Genomic DNA, 21,118 nt, shown 5'->3' with positions numbered 1-21,118 from the left:
AAAGGCAACCCTTTTTGCCTGTGGCCATGGGATGATGTAGACACTGGCAAGAGCTTGCTCACTTCACCCCACCAGTTGGAGGAAATGATTGATTTAGCTATGTTGGTCTTGCTTTTATTTGTTGGTTCACATTTTTGTTTTCACATTAAAAAGTGGATGAGTTGGGGGCAGCTAGATGGTGCAATGGATAAAGCACCTAGATTCAGGAGGACCTAAGTTCAAATCTGGCCTTAGACACTTGATAATTACTAGCTGTGTGACCCCGGGCAAGTCACTTAACCCTCATTGCCCTACACAAAAAAACAAAAACAAAAGTGGATGAATTGATATAGGAGGTCTACTAGAAATCTCCATAATTTTCCCCACAATTTTACATACACATAAATCCTCACAGTATGGAAAACTCTAAAGTAAAAACATGTCAGACTATTTGCCTGAAAGCATATTTAGTTTGGAGAGGATTATCACTAGAAGGCTATTTGTTTATGTGATCATGGAAACATCACTTCACCACTGTTTCCCTCAGTTTCTTCAGCTGTAAAATGGGAATAACAATAGCACTTATCTCTCAGAGTTTTTGTTAGAATCAAATGAGATGATATTTGTAAAGCACTTAATACAGTGACTGGAGCTTGATAAATGTGTTTCCATCTTTCCTTCCATCCTCCTTACTGTTGTAGTATGTTGGTTATCAGCTTCATGCTTTATACTCAAGTTTCCTCAAAGCCATACAGAGCTCCCTCTGGTGGAACTCATAAATGCTGAGAGAAATGCTTTGGTCTTCCCCAAAACATATTTCTCTCTTATTATTTTTGAGCTCCATAATTCCAATAAAAATACTTTCTTTAACCCCCTTTTGGGTGTGTTTCAATGTATTAACTGTCTTATCTAAAAGTGCACAGTCCATAGTGACCACAGGCTTTCTCCTTCAGCATTGCAGAATCTGAAAGTTGGAAGACACTTCAGAAATCATGTAGTCTAGCCTACCCCTTATCAAGAATCCCCTCTACACAGCTGACAAGTGATTGTTTAGATTTTCTTGAAGATCTCCAATGAAGGTATCCCTCTATGTTTCAATAAAACTCCTTCTATAATTAGGAAGCTCTGCTCATTAGGAAGTTTTCCCTTATGCCATGCCTAAATCTGGCTTTGTCCTTTCTACTCATTGCTCCCAGTTCTGCCCTACGAGGCCAAAATAACAAGTCTAATCCCTCTCTTAAGTGAGAGTCTTCCAACCTACCAGAATTCCTATTATGATACAAATATGATCTTGGTATTTTAATGTGGGAGAGTCAAAAAAAGAGAAAAAAATGAAGGAACAATATCCCTAAGGAAACTTGAGGCCAAAATTTTAAATAAAATGTTAGCAAAAAGGCTACCGTGATATATCACAAAGATTATACACTATGGCCAGGTGGAATTTATACCAGCAATTGTAGGATGATTCAATATTAATAAACCATGTTAATAATAGTTACAAAACTACATAATTATGTCAATAGTTACAGGAAAAGCTTTTGACCAAAATAATAACCCTTCACATACCTGAAAACAGCTCTCCTGTACCCCCTCAATCTTCTTTTGTCCTCAATTCATTCAAAAATCTTCACATGGCATAGTCTTCTGTTCTTTCATCATCCTGATCAACCTTCTGTGAACATGCTTCTTGTGTTTTATTGTCTCCTTAAAATGAGGCACCCAGAACTGGAGATAGTGCTACATATGTAGTCTGACCAGGACAGTGTACACTGGGCTATCTTCCTTTTTCCAGACTCTATTCCTCTCTTAATGCAGCTTTTTGTGGGTCTCACATTGTTGACTCACATTAAACTTATAGTTGAATAAAAACATTCAGATTGTTTTTACATTTGTTATATAGTCTCTTTTATCTGTGTGAAGGATCATTAGGAGCATATAGATTAATAGCTGACAAAGACTCTATCGAGTAAAACCCTGTCATTTTTTTAGATAAAGAAACTGAGGCAGCAGAACCCACAAAAGTATGGGCTGAGATCATTTTCCAGCCAAAGACTACTTAGAAGGTCGGCAGGAGGGGACTGCTGTGCTGGGGTGGAAATGGAGCCGAACCCTGAAGTCACACTGATGCAGATCCAGCCCCAGGCTGGCCGCCCAGACACAGGCCAAGCTGAGACAGATTCAGACTCAGGCTGGCCGCCCAGACCCAGATTGTTCCAACACAGATCCAGTCCCAGGTAGGCTGTGCCAGAGAAATTTACCCCTGGGGCCTCTGAATTGGCTGCAGCACCAGTGTCTTCTGAAACTAAGCTCATGGTCTGGTGAGAGGGTCAAGCAGTTCGCTGGGGGGGAGATTACAGGGGTCTCTGCTGGAACTGAGGCAGAATTTGGTTGTTCTACCCCAACTGATAACCAGGAAGCAATCTTGAATGGTGGCCCAGGTTGGGTAGGGGCACAGGCTCACTGGAGTTATCAACCATAGCAAACAAAGTTTTGTTGCCTGGTTGAATAGCAAGTAGGCTTGGGGTTATTTACAGACCAGAGCACAGGCCAGGTGAATGAAGAACCTGCCCTTCCTTAAATCCTACCACCTTGGACCCCCTGAAGCTTGGGACAGTGCATTCTGGAAGCAATGTCCCACTTTAAGAAGGAGTTAAAAGTCAAGAAATAACTGGGCAAAATGAGAAGATAGAGAAAGATGCAGACCATAGAAAGTTTCTTTAGTGACAAGGAAGATTGAGGTGCACTCTCAGAAGTGGATAGCAACATCAAGAGAAATTTACTCTTACATCCAAAGCTTCCAAGAAAAAAAAATGAATTGGTGTCAGGCCACAGGGGTGTTCAAAAAGGACTTTGAAGATAAAGGAAGAGAGGTAGAGGAAAAATGAGAGTGATGCAGGAAAGTCATGAAAAAAAACAGTCAACAGCTTGAAAAGCCAAATGGAAAAGCTCTTTGAAGAAAATAATCACCTAAGAATTAGGATTGAACAAATGGAAGCTAGTGACTTCATGAGAAACCAAGACACAATAAGCAAATCCAAATGAATAAAAAAATAGAGGGCAATGTAGAATATCTTCTTGGAAAAACTGCTGACCTGGAAAATAGATCCAGGAGAAATAATTTTAAAATTGTTGGACTACCTGAAAACTATAATTAAAAAAATGAGCTTAGACATCATCTTCCAAGAGACTGTCAGGGAAAATTGCCCTGATATTCTAGAAACAGAAGGTAAAATAGAAATTGAAAGAATTCACCAATCACTTCCTGAAAGAGATCCCAAAATGAAAACTCCCAGGAATATTATAAGCAACTTCCAGAGCTCCCAGATCAAGGAGAAAATATTGCAAGCAGCTAGAAAGAAACAATTCAAGTACTGTGGAGTTACAGTCAGGATAGCACAAAATCTATCAGCTTCTACATTAAAGGATCAGAGGGCAAAGAATATGATATTCTGGAGGGCAAAGGAATTGGAATTACAACCAAGAATCACCTACCCAGCAAAACTGAGTATAATCTTTCAGTGGAAAAAAATGGAACTTCAATGAAAAAGTGGACTTTGAGATATTCATGATGAAAAGGCCCGAACTGAATAGAAAATTTGACTTTCAAATACAAGACCCTAGAGAAGCATAAAAAGGTAAACAGGAAAAAGAAATCATGAGGGATGTTAAAAGGTTAAACTGTTTACATTCTGTGATGTTTAAAATCTATATTGTGTGATGGCCTTAAATTAGAAACTTCAGCACCAGTCTTTGAGCATTAAACATTTATTAAAGCATACAGGTATTAACATGGAGTTCAGAAAGTTAAGAAAAGGTCTATCTAGCCTAGAGTTCCAGCCTGGTTGGGTTCTTCCTCAAGTCCTCCTCCAAGAGCCTGCTTCAATCAGGAACTCTCCAGCAAGCTGATTGTGGAAGCTTTTTATAGGTCTGGAACAGAGGTGGTCCTTACACACTGCTTCAAGCTGATTGGTTGGCATCATCCAAATCCATTGGTTTTGAAGGTGTTCTCAAGTTGAGTTCACAGTCTAGCTTCTGAGAACAATACCTTTTTAAGGGACAGCCAGGTGTGATTACAATCCAGTTAACTTGAAGTAGGCTAATCAGAAGTCAATCACTCTCACTTGATTCAATCAGTCTAGCTTAATCTCCAGGTGGGTCTTTAAGTATCTGCTAAATCCCATTATTTCATCACAATTCCTATATGGGAAGATGATATGTCTAACTCATAAGAACTTTCTCAGTATTAGGACAGGTGACAGGAATACATTTAGACAGAGGACACAGGTGGGAATTGATTGAGGTGATGATATCTGTAAAGCATTTATTTTTTGTTGGGGTTTTTTGTGGGGTGGTCAAGGTTGGGTGGCATGGCTGGGATCATAGAGTTGTTGAGTGTCTTGCATCTGAGGCTGGATTTGGGCTCAGGTCTTCCTGGGTCCATGGTGGGTGCTTTGTCCACTGTGTCACCTAGCTGCCCCATGATGACATCTTTAGGGTGAAATTTATGGGGGAGAGGATTGCACTGGGGGAGGGGGAAGGGGAGAGGTAGAATGGGGTGAAATCTCACATGAAAGAAGCAGAAAAGGGCTTATGGAGTGGGGGGAGAGATGGGGAAGGAGTGGGGCAGTGAATGAGCCTTACACTCATCAGAATTGGCTCAAAGACCTTACTCTCATCAAAGTTGGTTCAAGGAGGGAACAACATACACAGTCAATTGGGTGGAATAATCTATCTAACCCTGCAGGGAAGTAGGAGGGGAAGGGGATAAGGAGAGAGGGGGGGAAAGAAGGGAGGAAAGAGTGGGGGAGGAGGAAATCAGAAGCAAAACACTTTTGAGGAGGGATAGGGTGAAAGAAGATAGAAAATAGAGTAAATGTCATGGGGAAGGAATATAATGGAGGGAATCACTTAACAATAGTAACTGAAAAAAGTTTTCTTTTTAAATTTGTAATAAAGTATTTTTTTTCCTGTTACATGTAAAGATAGTTCTCAACTTTTGTTTATACAATCTTTCCAATTTCAGATTTTTCTCCCTCCCTCCCTCCCCTCTCCCCTAGACAGGAGGTAATCTGATATAGGTTATATATATATATATATATATATATACACATATATACATATATATACATAATAACACTAAACATATTTCTGCATTAGTCATGTTATAAGAGAAAAATCAGAGCAATGATGAAAAACCTCAAAATAGAAAAACAGCAGCACCAAAGACAAAATAAATAGTATGGTTCATTCAGCATCTATACTCCACAGTTCTTTTTTTTTTTTCCTGGATTTGGAGATCCTCTTCTATCATGAGTTCCCTGGAACTCTTCTGTACCATTGCATTGATGAGAAGAATATAGTCACACACAATGTTGATGATACTGTGTACAATGTTCTTCTGGTTCTGGTCATCTCACTCATCAGCTCACACAAGACCCTCCAGGTTTCTCTGAACTCCTTCTGCTCATCATTTCTTACAGCACAGTAGTATTCTATTACATTCATATTGTGTAATTTAAGATTCTAAATGTGGATTCTAATCTGTTCCCCCAGTTTTGGGGGAAACTGACTAAAATCACTGATAAAACGAGTTTAGGTTTTTAAGGGTTTATTGAAAAATAGAAAGAGAAAGATTGAGAACAGAATTCCAACAGCCTGGCATTCCTATCTTTCCTCAAATTTCCTGTGAAGTCCTCTGCTACCACCACCACCATCGAGTCAGGAACCCAAAAGAGAGAGAGCTCTCCGTGCAGGCCCTCTCTCCTCCTTCCTGTCTCCTCCCAGAAAACAGGAGGCTCCTCAAGTTAATTGGCTGGTAGCCTTGATAGACAGTACCCATGAGCAAACGTCACTTCCTGACGCCAAGGAAAAGCCACATGGCCTTGCCCTCTGAGGCATTTTCCTCATGGTGGAGCTTTCCTATAGTAAGTCTCCAGTAGTTGGCATCATTCCAATCATTACAATATACCACAACTTGTCCAGCCATTCCCCAATTGATGGGCATCCCCTCAACTTCTAATTCCTTGCCACCACATAAAGAGCAGCTATAAATATTTTTGTACACATGGGTCCCTCTCCCCTTTCCATGATCTCTTTGGGGAAAAGACCCAAAAGTGGTATTGCTGGGTCAAAGGGTATGCACAGCTTTATAGCCCTTTGGGCATAATTCCAAATTGCTCTCCAGAATGGTTGGATCAGTTCATAGCTCCACCAACAATGCATTAGTGTTCCATTTTTCCCACAGCTTCTCCAACATTTATTATTTTCTTTTTTTGTCATTTTAGCCAATCTGATAGGTGTCAGGTGGTACCTCAGAGTTGTTTTAATTTGCATCTCTCTAATCATTAGAGATTTAGAGCATTTTTTCATATGGGAATAGATAGCTTTGGTTTCTTCATCAGAAAACTGCCTGTTCATATCCTTTGACCATTTCTCAATTGGGGAATGACTTGGATTCTTACAAATTTGATTTAGTTCCCTATATATTTGAAAAAAGTTTTGAAGCAGAGGCAAGAGTAATCTAAGATGATGATGATGGATGGATGGATGAACTGATCATGATTGGATGAAGATGAAAATTGATGAGGTTTGGTTGATGATGACTGATTGATGAGGAGGAGGAGGATTGGTTGATGAAGATGAGGACTGATTGAGGATGATGGTAAGGATTGATGGATGATTGACAAAAAGTATGGTACTTACCTTGCTGGGCTTTTGTGAAGAAAATTCTTTGTCAGGTATAAGGTACTATATAAATGTTATCTATTACTGTTGTTGCAATAATCAACCTCATGGGTTTATTGTAAGGAAATCTCTCTTTAAAGTACTATATAAGCGTAGTTTACTATGAAAAAAATAATGAGCAGGATGCTATCAGACAAACATGGAAAAACATACATGAACTGATGCAAAGTGAAATGTACTATATACAAAATAATGGCAATATTGTAAAATTTTTAAAAAGAAACTGAGGCTCAGAAGAGTTAACTAATTTCCCCAAGATCACGCAAATGGTAAGTGGCAGAACCAGGATTTGAACCCAGAGTCTCTGACTCCAAATCTAATCATATTGTTTGTGCAGTTTGTTTTTTTATTTTTTTAATTTATTTTTTTTAGTGCAACATTTATTTTATTTTTTCCAGTTACATGTAAGGGTAGCTTTCAACATTCATTTTCATGAGATTTAGAGTTCCAAATTTTTCTCCCTCCCTCTCCTCCCTGCCTCCACAAGACATCAACCAATCTGATATAGGTTATATATGTACAATCCACAAGTGCTCTTTTTATCAGTTCTTTCTATGGGGGTGGATAATATGCTTTGCCATTGGTTCCTTGGGATTGTCTTGAATCATTGTATTCCTGAGAGTAGTTAAAGTCATTCACAATTCCTCATCAAACAATACTGCTGTCACTATGTACAATGTCCTCCCAGTTCTGCTCACTTCACTATACATCAGTTCATATGAGTCTTTCCAGGTTTTTCTGGTATCATCCTGTTTGTCATTTCCTATAGCACAATACCATTCCACTACAATCATATACCACAGCTTCTTCAGTCATTCCTCAATTGATGGACATTCCCTTGATTCCCAATTCTTAGCCACCACAAAGAGTAGCTATAAATATTTTTTGTACATTTTCCCCCTTTTCTCTTTTTCATGATTAATATTGTTAACTGTTTCCCTCCATCCTATTCCCTTCCCCATGATATTTACTCTATTGTCTATCTTCTTTCACTCTATCCCTCTTCAAAAAGGATTTGCTTCTCTCTGTCACCTTTCCCAATCTGCCCTCCCTTCTTTTGCCCCTCTCTCTTTATCCACTTCCCCTCCTACTTTCCTGCAGGGTTAGAAAGATTACTCCACCCAATTGAGTGTGTATGTTATTCCTTCCTTGAGCCAATTCTGATGAGACTGAGGTTTTTGAGCCAATTCTGATGAGTGTTAGGTTCATTTACCACCCAGATTAAATATATTACTCCATCCAATTTGGGGGGGGGTGTTAATCCCTCCTTGAGGCAACTTTGATGAGATTAAGGTCTTTGAGCCTATTCTGATGAGTGTAAAATTCATTTATGTGCAGTTTATTTTTAAATGTGCTATATATTTATTCTTACTAAGTTTCATTTTATTGAATTCAAACTTTAATAGTTTCAGATCTTTTGAGATCTCTTTGGATCTTGATTCTGTTATCCAATGTGTAAGGGATCCCTCTCAACATTTTTTCTTTCTTTTTTTCCTTTTTTTTTTTTTTTTTTTTTGCAGGGCAATGGGGGTTAAGTGACTTGCCCAGGGTCACACAGCTAGTGAGTGTCAAGTATCTGAGGCTGGATTTGAACTCAGGTACTCCTGAATCCAGGGCCGGTGCTTTATCCACTTCGCCACCTAACCTCCCCTCAACATTTTTTCATCTGCAAAGTTGATAGATTGATAAGGCATAGGGTCCACTAAAGACCTCCCTCTAGATTTATATTGATCCGTTAATTAATCTCTACTCTTTGGGTCCAGTCATTCAACCAGTTCTGAGCCCACCTAACTATATTATCCTTTAGAGTTAGACCACATTTCTCCATCTTGTTCATAAGAGTATAATGAGAGACTTTGTAAAATACCATTGAAATCCAGATATACTTCACAATTTTTCCTAACTTAATATCCTATCAACCCTGTCAAAAAAAGAAATAAAATTAGTTTTGTATCGTTTTTTTCTTTAAAAAAACACTTATGTTTATGCCTTTTGTTTTTACACAAGTTTTTTTTTTTCCCAGATGTACTTGATTATCATGATTATCAATGAGCTCCTTTATTGTAACAAAGAAAAACTCCTGGAAGCCAGGAACATTGAGAATGTATAACTTCCCTTCCTGCTTCCTATCAAAATGTTGGCTCAACACTTGAGCACTTTGTCTATGATGAAGTAATCACCCTATTGGCTAATATTCAAAAGGAGATGATGACTCAGTGAACCTTTAAAAGAGAGTGATTACAGCCTGTCTTTCTCTTACTTCAACCCTCTAGATAGTATCATATAATTCTGAGATTTTCCATGAGGGATGGAAGGATGACAGTTCACCTATTTCACTATTCTGGTTGCCAAACAGCTATAGCCACATGGCAACTAAGGCACATGCCCTGCTTAGGTGTGTCTAAGGCTGAATATGTGAGTACTGCTTCATCTTCTGTTTTGAATATCTTTCCCAACAGATAATCAAACATCAACCTCAAGATGGACCTATCTGTGGAGTGAGCAGGATGAAGAGAACATTGTACATAGAAACAGCTATATTGTTTGATGAAGAACTATGAATGATATAACTATTCTTAACAATACAATGATCCAAGACAATCCCAAAGGACTATTAATGAAACATACTATCCACCTCCAAAGAAAGAACTGATATTGATGGAACACAGACTGATGCATGCTATTTTTCACTTTCTTTCATTTTTTTTCTTTTCTTCAAGTTTTCTTCTACAGAATGACTAATATGGTTGTGCTTTACATAACTGCACATGTATAACCTATATCTGATTGCTTACTGCCTCAGGGAGAGAGGAGGGGAGGGGAAAAAGGAGGGAGAAAAGTTGGGACCCCAAACTATAAACAAAAATGTTTATTACTTTAAAAAAAATATAGACCTATCTAGGGTTGGTGGCAACTTTGCAGGTGGTCCAAAGAGCCTAGGCTCTCTTGATGAGAGCTGACTGGTGGCAGGGGGTTTCTCCCCCAGAGAAGATGACTACTGAGAGATGGAGGAGCCCAAGTCCTGGCCTTGCTGTCCAGGAAACATAGACTTGGAGGAACAGCACATGACTGAGCTGAACTTAATAATGCCTATTCAGAAGTCCTGCCAATCACATTATATTCTTTTTATTTTTCAACCACATTATATTCTGATGAGATTTAGGTCTCAGCCTTCTAGAAGTGTAGCAGGACTTTGCAGATGCCCAGATCACCTAACATAGAGGGACCCATGTAGGAGACAACAAGAATCTGCCTCTAGAAGATGGCCTGAGTTGACCTTCACATCCCAGTGATTTTTGAACCCCTCTAGATCATCAACCAGATCCCATTCCCCATCTACCACTATCCAATTTCTTATTCCCATTCCCCTACACATCAAAGCCTCACATACATACCTCCCTTCCTATGCCCTCTGGAATGTCTGCTCCATAGGCAATAAACTTGCTTTCATCTTAAATCTTTTTTTTCCTACTCTTTCCCTCTTCTGGCTCTGACTGAGACCTGGCTCACTCCTAATGAAACGACTTTCTTGGCCATTTTTTCCAGCACTGGCTGCACTTTCAAGACAAGGGAGTTGAAATACTCTTTGCTCCTTATTGCTTTTTCCAGGTTCTCCTCCTACCATAGTACCCTCTCCCCCTTTGAAGTCCATAGAATTTGCACATTCCATCCAATTAAAATCTTGGTAACTATTGTCTGCGAGCCTCCAGGACATTCCCTTTCCTTCCTCAATGAGTTCAATATCTGTCTTATAATCCTTCTCTCCTCCCCAACTCTTACCCTTATATTACATGTAGTTGAAGGGGACTTCAACATATATATTGATGCTCCCTCAAAGTCAGTCAATAAAAAGCAAAAGACCCTACCCTCTGAATTCTTTAACTCACTCATTCTCCACAACTTCCATCCAATCTCAGCTCCACATAAATGTGGTTATACTTTTTTTTAGCGAGGCAATTGGGGTTAAGTGACTTGCCCAGGCTCACACAGCTAGTAAGTGTTAAGTGTCTGAGGCTGGATTTGAACTCAGGTCCTCCTGACTCCAGGGCCAGTGCTCTATCCACTGCACCACCTAGCTGCCCCAGCGTGGTTATACTTTTGATCTTGCCTTCACCCACAAATGCACTCCCTTCAGGTTCAAGAACTCCAAATTTCCTTGATCTGATTACAGTTTATTTGCTTTCTACCTCTCTCACTATCTTCCCATACACAGCCCTACTCTACACTGTGACCTCTAATCCCTCTACCCCTCAGTTCTCTCCCAGGAAGTCAACCCTGTTCCCTTCCCCATCTTGACCCTTTCATGAACCAGTTCAACTCTATACTGTCCTCCTGTGCTCCTATACACATGATGCTGAATGTAGGTGGAGAAAATCACTCAACCATTCTGACAGGGTCCACTACAAATTTATGTTACAGAACCTCAACTGGGCCCTCACTGCTGACAGGCAATCCTATACCTCCTTTATCAACTCACTATCCTACTCTCCACAGTGGCACTTCCAAATTTGTTCATTCCTCCTCAAACTTCCCATGGCTTCCTCTCCCTCTACCCTTTCAGCCATGTATTATGAGTTCCCTCTTTTCCCTTCTTATCTCCTATCATTCAGATGCCTTCTGTCACTATTTCCTCCTTCACGCCTATATGTACACCCCTGAAGAGGTAGCCATAGTACCCCTTGCAAGGCTAACTCTCCACCTGCACAAGTGATTCCTTTTCATACCTTCTCCTCCAGTAGATTGCCCTCCTATCATCTTCACTCTCTCACTTATCTTTGGTCCGGGTGGTAGGAGAGAGACGGTGAATGGGACTTCTTCGTTTGGTAAGCACCAGAATAAGATGCACACTTCATGCTATCATTGTGGTTCTGAGGCATACCATCTTCAGAAGTCAACCTGTGGCAAATGTGGATATCCTGCTAAACGCAAGAGAAAGTATAATCGGAGTGCAAAGGCTAAGCGACACAACACCTCTGGTACTAATCAGATGAGGCACCTAAAAATTGTCTACCATCAATTCAGGAATGTATTCCATGAAGGAAGAACACCTGAACCCAAGAGAGCAGCTGTTGAAGCATCTAGTTCATCTTGAGGATTCAACTGTTTGTTAAAATAAATATCCTGAATCAAAAAAGTAAAAAATCAAAACAAAACAAAAAAACTTATCTCCCACTCTACTGGCTGCTTCCCTACTTCCTACAAATATCCGCATGCCTCCCCTATCACTTGATACTTCCATCCCCACTAAATGTCAACCCATGGCTCTTAGACTTTGTGGCTAAACTCTTGGGAAAAGCTGTCCACTATAGGTGCCTCCCCTTTCTTTCATTTTTTCTCTTTATACAGTCTGGCTTCCAAACTCATCATTCAGCCAAAACTGCTCTCTCCAAAGACACTAATCATCTCTTACAGACAAAACAAATGACCTTTTCTCAACTCTCAATTTTCTTGACTTCTCTGAAGGTTTTGCCACCGACAACCATTCTCTTCTCCTTATACTCCCTTCTTTCTAGGGTTTTGGGATGCTACTCTTTTCTGGTTCTCCTATCTATCTGACTATTCCTCAGTTTTCTTTGCTAGATCTTTTCTTCAGGTCACGCCTATTAACTTTGGGTGTCCTTCTATACTACTTTGCTTAGTGATCTCATCAGCTCCCATAGATTTAATTATTGTTTCTATGTTGGTGATTCTTAAATTTACTTATCCAGCCCTATCTGCCGATTACCAGACTCACATCTCAAACTGGATTTCCAGTAGATATCTTAAACCCAACATATCCAAAACTGGACTTATTAGCTTTCCCTCTAAACTTTCCCCCTTCCATTCTTTCTATTACCTTCAGGGGCAGCACCATCATTCCAGTCCCCTAGACTAGAAATTTAGGTGTCATCTTTAATCCCTAATTCTCTCTTACCACTCATGTCCAATCTGTTACCAAGGCTTGTTGATTTTACCTTTGCAACACCTCTCAAGTACATCCCTTTCTCTCCTCTGATACTTCCACCACCATTTGATAGGTTGTTGGTTGGTCAGCCTGCCCCAAGTCTCTCTCCATTCCAGTCCACCTCCCTACTCAATAAACTCCAAAGACTTCCTATCACATCCAGTATCAAAAAATCTTCTGGTTGGCATGTGGAGCTCTTCATAACCTAGCTCCCCTTACTTTTCCAGTCTTCTTAAACCTTGGTTATTAGACTTCTGATTGAAATATTAAGGTGGGGGGGGAGCAGCTAGGTGGTACAGTGGATAAAGCACTGGCCTGGGGATTCATGAGGACCTGAGTTCAAATCCAGCCTCCGACACTTGATACTTACTAGCTGTGTGACCTGGGCAAGTCACTTAACCCTCATTGCCCCTCAAAAAGAAAAATAAAAACAATTAAGGTAGGGACAGCTAGGTGGCACAGTGGATGTAGCACCAGACCTGGAGTCAGGAGGAGCTGAGTTTGAATCTGACCTCAGGCATTTACAAGCTATGTGACCTTAGGCAAGTCACTTAACTCTGATAGCCTACCCCAAAAAAGGAAAGAAAGAAAGAAATGCTTAATACAAAGATTGTTCTTCCTACTTAACCATTTGTCTTCTTATTCCTGTGTATTGACTGTATCTATAAAAAAGTTTTTAATTTTTTTGGTTAAAATTGTATATTCTCTTTTTTTCTGATAAAAATATTTTATTTTTTTCTAGTTACATGTAAAAATAGTTCTCAACATTTGTTTATACAATCTTTCCAATTTCAGATTTTTCTCCCTCCCCTAGACAGCAGGTAATTTTATATAGTATATATATACACACACATAATAACATTAAACATATTTCTGCATTAGTCATGTTATAAGAGAAGAATCAGAGCAATGAGGAAAAACCTCAAAATAGAAAAACAACAGCACCAAAAGCAAAGGAAATAGTATGGTTCAATCAGCATCTCTACTCCACAGTTTTGTTTTTTTTTTTGTGGATTTGGAGATCCCCTTCCATCATGGGTCCCTGGAGCTCTTCTGTACCATTGCATTGGTGGGAAGAATCCAGTTCATCACAGTAGATCAAAACAGAATGTTGATGTGTATATTCTCTTTTATGATCTCTTCTTATTTATAAATTTTCCCCCCAGTCATAGTTGTGAAAGGACCTCCTATTCTTCTTAATGTTTTTATAACACTTTATTTCATATTCATGTAACCATTAGGTGGCAATGCTAACTATTTATCTAATCTTAGTCATCCAAAGAAGTAGGTACTGAGACGTCACACACAACCCACAACTACATTTTCACTTAATACTAATGGAAACCCTGGTGAAGTTCAGAGCTCTTTCTGGTTCTTAGAGACAGGGAACTTTTTCTGTTGTTAGTCTAACAGATGTGGTTAGAATGGATTTACCCAATCAAAATAGCCCCTCGCCCCTTGCTGGGAAACCACACCCCCATGCCTATTCTATGTCACCAAGCCCTCATCACATGACCATGCTAAAATGGCATCTTCTCCCAAGCAAATAGACAGACTTCTTTACTGTTTGTGGCATTCATTTACACTTATAGCCATCAAACCAACAAAAAGTTATAGAATTTAAAGTACATTTAAGTAACTATGGTGTGACCTTTGTGCCCACAGTTTTCCACAGACTTGGAAAATCATTAACTAGTCTCTAGAAATCTGTTGACAGACTTTGAACACAGGGATCTTAGCAAAGATACAGTTCAGTTGTTTAACCTTCAGTTTCTCTTACCCCAGGAGCAAGCAAAGGAGGTTAATGCAATAAAACAAAATTTCCAAATGCTAGTCCTTTCATAGCCTCAAGAAGAGTCATAAGAGATTGATTGAGAAAACACATCCCCTAGCGTGTAATGTCACTACTTGTTTGCTCCTGTGCCTGCTGAAAGCAGCAACTTTTGACCTTTCCCGGGACTGTTTCCTGCCATGATCATCTGCTGAGGTGCATGGAACTGTGACCATTCCTCTCTCCTTGTTCTTTGATAGTAGAGTGGTGGATTGTATTCAAGGGCAAGCCAGATATGGAGTAGTACTGGTTGTGGGTCTCTATGTCTTCTCCATCTTCTGAGACCCCAAAGCCCAAATACCTAGGGAAGCATGACTCTCACCTCAATATCAACAGCAATGGTATAAAACCTATGGTTGACTCCACCAAGGTATGGTCCATCCCAGCCACCTTCTCACCATCCACCTTGCTACCATACATGCATGCCCCTTCCTCCACTTCTTGCTCTGATGACTGTAATCAAATCAATATTACCTCTGCTACAGAAAAAGGGCAGATCACCTGACTCCTCTCACCCTCCCTGTGACTTCCAAGACCAAAACACTCTTCCCTAGGCACCACTCCTCTATATTTGTTGTCTCCTCCATTAGAATGTAAGTTTATGCCAACTATTAACAACCTGTCGGTCAGTCAACAAACATTTATTAAGCACTTTTTGGGTGCCGGCCACTATGCTGAGAATACAAGCAAAAAAACAGTCTCTGCCAGGGGTGTGCTAGAGCCCATACTATTCATTTATACTTCAGAAATCGGCAACTACTGTAAATCAGGGCTTCATTTATTGTTTTATTGATTGTCTAGTTTTAAGGAAGTGATAGAGAAAAATGTTAATAACACAAATTAAACCTAAAAGTGTGTCAATAATACATCTTTTTTTTTTTTTTTTAGTGAGGCAATTGGAGTTAAGTGACTTGCCCAGGGTCACACAGCTAGTAAGTGTTAAGTGTCTGAGGCTGGATTTGAACTCAGGTACTCCTGACTCCAGGGCTGGTGCTCTATCCACTGCACCACCTAGCTGCCCAATAATACATTTTTAAGAGAGCCAATTGTTAAACATTTACTAACAGATCCCTAGTACCTGCTCTTAAAGAGCCTATGTTTTAATGGGGGAAGGGAAGGGGAGGAAGATGACAGCACTGGAAAGGGGACGTGGTAGAGTAAGTCCTGAGGGCAGGCTGGGCACCCTCCTTAAATGGAGGTTTGGGGAGAAGCCATCCAATCAGAGAGACTGCAAGGGCAGTCTGCACTTCCAATGTGTGAATTCCAGGGCTAGAGTGAGCTTCCAAAATGATTTCTGGGGCATGATGAAGAAAGGTTGGAGTACATCTTGGAGAGGAATGAATATATTTAAATAACTTCAGTGTGGTCTTTGGGCCCACAGTGTTTTATAGACTTAGAATATTTTTAACCAGGCTATTCCACATCACTAACAGTAAGAGAAATGCAAATCAAAAAACTTGAAGTTTGGCCTCATACACAGTAAATTGGCAAAGATGACATAAGATGGGAATAGTTAATGTTTAAAGGGTTGTGGAAAGCCAAGCCATTAATACATTGTTTCTGGAACCAGATAAAAACCATTGGAATTATGCAAATAAAATGACAAACACATGTAGTGTTTGGCCCAAAGATTCAGGTGTTAGCTATATGTTCCAAGAAAGTTGATGTAATAACTGCAGTCAGAAAGCCCATTGGTATGGGACTCTCTCCTTATAAGTAGAGATGATGCCTTGTGCTATGTGAGAGGAAGGGTGGAGTTGGTGAGAACTAGAGAATTCCATCCTTCATCAGTCCATTTCAGGACCCTTGGAGCTTCAGTTTTCTTAGGGACTCTGCAAAGGCCTCTAAAGAGTCACTTCAGGCACATTTGGCTTCCAGCTTCAAGAAGGAAGGTGGAAGAGGCCAACCTGAAGGAAAAGACTCTGTCTGGGAAGATATGACAAGAGCCATCAGTCTCCATTATGTCCCAATCCCCATCGTGCTACAATAGAAACTTTGGGGACTTGATCCCTTGGGTGAGTTCTAGGACTGTCTCTCCTGGTTAAGCTGAGTCATCTCATTCCCATTGTCAGGTATATATTTTCCAATGTAGATCTCTAACTTCTATTTTGCCCTGATTTGGACAAATGGTTTGCTTGGTTGGTTATTTTTTTGTTTGGGTTTTTTGTTTTTGTTTTTGTTTTTTTACTATTTGTTATGCTCATTCATTGTAGAAGTGGTATTTGGTGGGAAAGAGGTTAAGCCTTGGATATAGAGGTTGAGATCCTCCTCCTCCCCCCATTTAGTGAAACAGCCATCAGAAGCTAGGTTAAACTGATCATATAGCCTAGACTAACTGTCCTTAAGGGAACAGACATAGATTCCTATCCCAGTACCACCTCCCTCTGAGGAGAGCAGATTGGCCTCTGACCCTGTCTTCCTGCTTCCCCTTATGGCAGGAATGAAAGTCTCCTTTGGAGAGGGTTGAGAAGAGGCTAAAAAGGTGTATTTTACCTCCTTTCAAACCATACCATTATACTTCCATGCTACAGGTCGGGGACAGCCTTTGCCACATATTGGCACAAAGAAAGGCTCCATATATACCAAAATATGGCAACACATATATGATAGTAAGGAGATGGAAACAAAGTAGATGCCAACAAAGTAGAGAATGACTAAATAAGTTGTGGTACATAAATGTATAGGAATGTAACCGTGCTGCAGGAAGTAATGAGATTATGAATGTAGATGTAACGCATGGTTTCTATAAATAAATAGAAATGGTTCACAGATGACATGAATAGATATCATCTGAGGTCTACTGTACTTCTGTGCTGAGAAAAGCCAAAAGCTATACAGGTACCACCAGCACATCATGGGGGGGGCGCAGAAAGGGCAGGCAAGCCCAAGGAATGTTACTGGGGCTGGGCACTCTTTTCCTCCAGTCTCAGGGGTGGGGGACAGTGGACTTGGATTATAGTTATCTTTCCCCCCTCAAATATTGATAGTCTAGGGAAAGATAAGTTTGAAAGAAAAGCTATTTTCATGATCCATCTTAAGGGAAGAGTAGCCCTTAGTTTACTCTTCCCACCAAATTCTAGTTACACAGAAGACCATCACAAATAGCAAATAGGAGAAGTTATATAGATTAGACTATTCAAAAGAATTCCCAGTGTAAAGGAGCTCTTTAGATGGGAATGAGATGAGATTTCTGCTCAAACAAGGAGAGAACATTCTTACCCAAAGAAGATCCATTTTTAACAGTCTCTAGAATTTCAAGTGAATCCAAGGACAAGATAGGACCAGTTTCTGATGTATGCCAAACATTCTAAAGTCTGTCTCTTTCTCCATCATCTCCCTGGAAGGGCATCTGTCCACATGTCTCCCAAAGAATGTCTGCAATTAATTCATTAAGTCCTTTACACAGTCCCTACACAGTGTCTTAGCATTCTTCCCACCTATCAGAAGCCATGCATGTCTTCCTCTGCATACATAGCAGTATGCAAATCAACCCAGACATGAGTGGAATCTGGGTTACCCAGAGAAACATGGAAAGATATATATTAATTGAGACAAATGGAAATATGCTGGACCAGGAAAATGATATACACAGTAATTATAACAACATAAATGCAAAAGATAACCATAAGGTATTAGAAATTGCATGTTTCATCCCTTCTCAAACCTCCCACAGTCAGGGGGACTCCAATGAGAACCTTGCTTTCATATTTCACTGAAAATTAGTTGGCAGATACAGATGTATGGGATCTCTTACAGTGTTGTACAGCAGTGGTGTCCAAATCAAATAGAAATGGATTGCCCTTTGGGCCATATATTGACTTAGAAAACTACAAATTAATATTATGTTGCATTATATTTTTATTTATTTTGTTAAACATTTCCCAGTTACATTTGGATCTGGTTTGGGTTGAGTTTTGCAGCCCATGGGCCATGAGTTCAATTTCTCTATTGTACATCATAACTCCAACTTCTGCCACTATCTCAGCTATAAGAAGCACTCTAGGGCAAGCTAAGACCCTTAACATGAGTATCACTACCTTGATTCTTGGATTGTATCACTTTCACTTGTGCCTTTCATGTATTTGTGTGTGTGTGTGTGTGTGTGTGTGTGTGTGTGTGAGAGAGAGAGAGAGAGAGAGAGAGAGAGAGACAAAGACAGACAGATAGACAGACAGAGATAAAGAGCAAGACAGAGACAGAGAGATTGTGGAAGGTTGGGGAGAATCTTGCAGGCCCCAGTTCCTAATGATTTCATTTTACTTCTCATAGTTCCAATCTTCTTTCTTATTGCTTCTTGATGTCTTGTTCATTAACTGACCTGTGCAGGACTCTAATTACTCCTCCTTGCTAGTTTATCACTACTAGTTGGAGCTGGAACAAGAATTATGTCACTTCCCTCTGTTTCCTCATAGTTGGGGCCTCCCTGAGGCAACAGATGGGGACACAGATAATTTTATTCTGTATTATATTTAGGCCCCATGTCCCTTTGAAATTTACATCGGTATGTGGTATAATATGCTGGGCTAATCCTATTTTCTACCAAACTGCTTTCCAGTTTTTTTCTAACAGTTCTTAGGCATGTTTTATTCTAAATTAATCCATACCAACTCCTTGTGATTACCACTTCCCTTGATAAGTTCTTACAAAGGATCCCTTTGAAAATACAGTCTAGGGGGCAGCTAGGTGGAGCCGTGGATAAAGCATTGGCCCTGGATTCAGGAAGACCTGAGTTCAAATCTGGCCTCAGACACTTGACACTTACTAGCAGTGTCACCTTGAGCAAGTCACTTAACCCTCATTGCCCCTCAGAAACAAACAAAAACAAAAAAATAGTCTAGAATTTTGTCGAGAATCCAAGTCAAGCTAAACAATACATAGTTCAAATACTGTACTTTTTCTTTTTTCCTTCTTTTTTTATTTGAAAAAGACATCTGCCCATATTCAAACTTGATGTTACTACTTCTGACCTTTATTTAAAATAAGTTTTTATACAAGTCATTCCCCAATTGATAAATGGTCACAGGATATGAACAGGCAGTTTTCAGACAAAGAAATCAAAGCTATCTATAATCATATGAAAAAAATGCTCTAGATCACAGAGAAATGCAAATTGAAACAACTCTGAGGTATCACCTCATACCTATCGGAGTGGCAAATATAACAAAAATGGAAAATATTGGATGTTGGAGGGGATGTGGTAAAGCTGGGATGCTAATGCACTGTTGGTGGAGTTGTGAAAAGATCCAACCATTCTGGAGAGCAATTTGGAACTATGCCCAAAGGGCTATAGAACTGTGCATACCCTTTGATCCAGCAATACCACTACCAGGTTTATATCCCAAAGACACCCCCAAAAAGAGAAAAAACTATTTGTACAAAAATATTTATAGCAGCTCTTTTTGTGGTGGCTAAGAATTGGAAATCAAAGGAATGCCCATCAATTAGGAAATAGCTAAACAAACTATGGTATATGATGGTGATGGAATATTATTGTGCTATAAGAAATGAAAAGCAGGATGACTTCAGAAAGGCCTGGAAAAATACGTATGAAATAATGTATAGTAAAGTGAGCAGAACCAAGAGAACATTGTACACAGAGACAGCAATATTGTTTGATGAAGAACTGTGAATGACAACTATTTTCAACAAAATGATTCTAGACAATCCCAAAGGACTACTGATGAAACATACTATCCACCTCCAAAGAAAGAACTGATATTGATGGAAGAAACTGAAACATGCTATTTTTAACTTTCTTTCATTTTATTCTTTTAATCAAGGTTTCTTGTACAAAATGAGAAATTTGGTAATGTTTTACATAATCATATGTGGATGACCCATATCTGATTGCTTCCTGCCTTAGGGAGGGGAGAGGGGAGGGAATGAAGAAGGGATAAAAATTGAAACTCAAAACTATAAATAAAAATGTTTATTACATTAAAAAATAAAACATTTTTAACAAAATAAAATGAGTTTTTATTAATATCTTTTGTTTTTTACATCATCATCATCTCCTCCAGTATCTCTCTTCCTCCCCCTCTCAGAGAACCATCCCATTTAACAAATAGTATTTTTAAAGACAAAAAAGAGAAAAAGGAAGAAATTATCACAACTTATCAATTCATTGAAAAATCTCCTCTATAAAGGGGTAGGTTGAGAGAGTCCTCTCATATTTCTTCTCTTGAGTCATGTTGGTTCTTTATAAGTTTGCAACATTTTGATGTTGTAGGTGTGTGGTTGTTCTTTCCATTTACATTGTTATAGTCATTGTATATATTGCTATTTATATTTATGTTGTAGTAATTTTGTATATAGTTTCTTGGATCTTCTTACTTCAATCTATGTAGATATTTCAATGTTTTTTCTCTGTATTCATCATTTCTTTATTTTATTTTTAATTCATGGAATAAAACAAGCATTTTCATAACAGGGTATAATAAAAACTGATTGCATGTGAAACTGTAAATCTACTATGTACAATTTGCTATTCCTTTCAAATACACAACAAAATTATCATGTAAATTTGTTTTTTCTTCTCCCCCCCCAACCTAGAAATGGCTACCATTAGACACAAATACATATCTCTGTGTGTGTAAAATTATTCTATACACATATTTATT

At 39.2% G+C, this 21,118-nt stretch overlaps 1 protein-coding gene across 1 annotated transcript; it reads left to right on the top strand.

The window, feature by feature from the left end:
• Positions 1-2,076: 2,076 nt before the first annotated feature.
• LOC122747616 (60S ribosomal protein L37-like) lies at positions 2,077-11,815 on the top strand. The gene is made up of 2 exons (XM_043993552.1): positions 2,077-2,213; positions 11,515-11,815. The coding sequence occupies exons 1-2, from the start codon at positions 2,077-2,079 to the stop codon at positions 11,813-11,815; spliced, it is 438 nt and encodes a 145-aa protein (XP_043849487.1).
• Positions 11,816-21,118: the final 9,303 nt, after the last annotated feature.

The sequence above is a fragment of the Dromiciops gliroides genome, chromosome 3 (assembly GCF_019393635.1).
Source record: "Dromiciops gliroides isolate mDroGli1 chromosome 3, mDroGli1.pri, whole genome shotgun sequence".
Lineage (NCBI taxonomy): Eukaryota > Metazoa > Chordata > Mammalia > Microbiotheria > Microbiotheriidae > Dromiciops > Dromiciops gliroides.
Note: the sequence above shows the minus strand (reverse complement) of the source record. Positions and strands in the feature narration are given on the sequence as shown.

What these genes read in the sequence shown, in the direction of transcription:
- LOC122747616 (XM_043993552.1), top strand. Translation starts at nt 2,077, where the DNA reads ATGGAGCCGAACCCTGAAGTCACACTGATGCAGATCCAGCCCCAGGCT. An exon ending in CAACACAGATCCAGTCCCAG is followed by an intron (nt 2,214 to 11,514) that starts GTAGGCTGTGCC and finishes TCCGGGTGGTAG; the next exon opens with GAGAGAGACGGTGAATGGGA.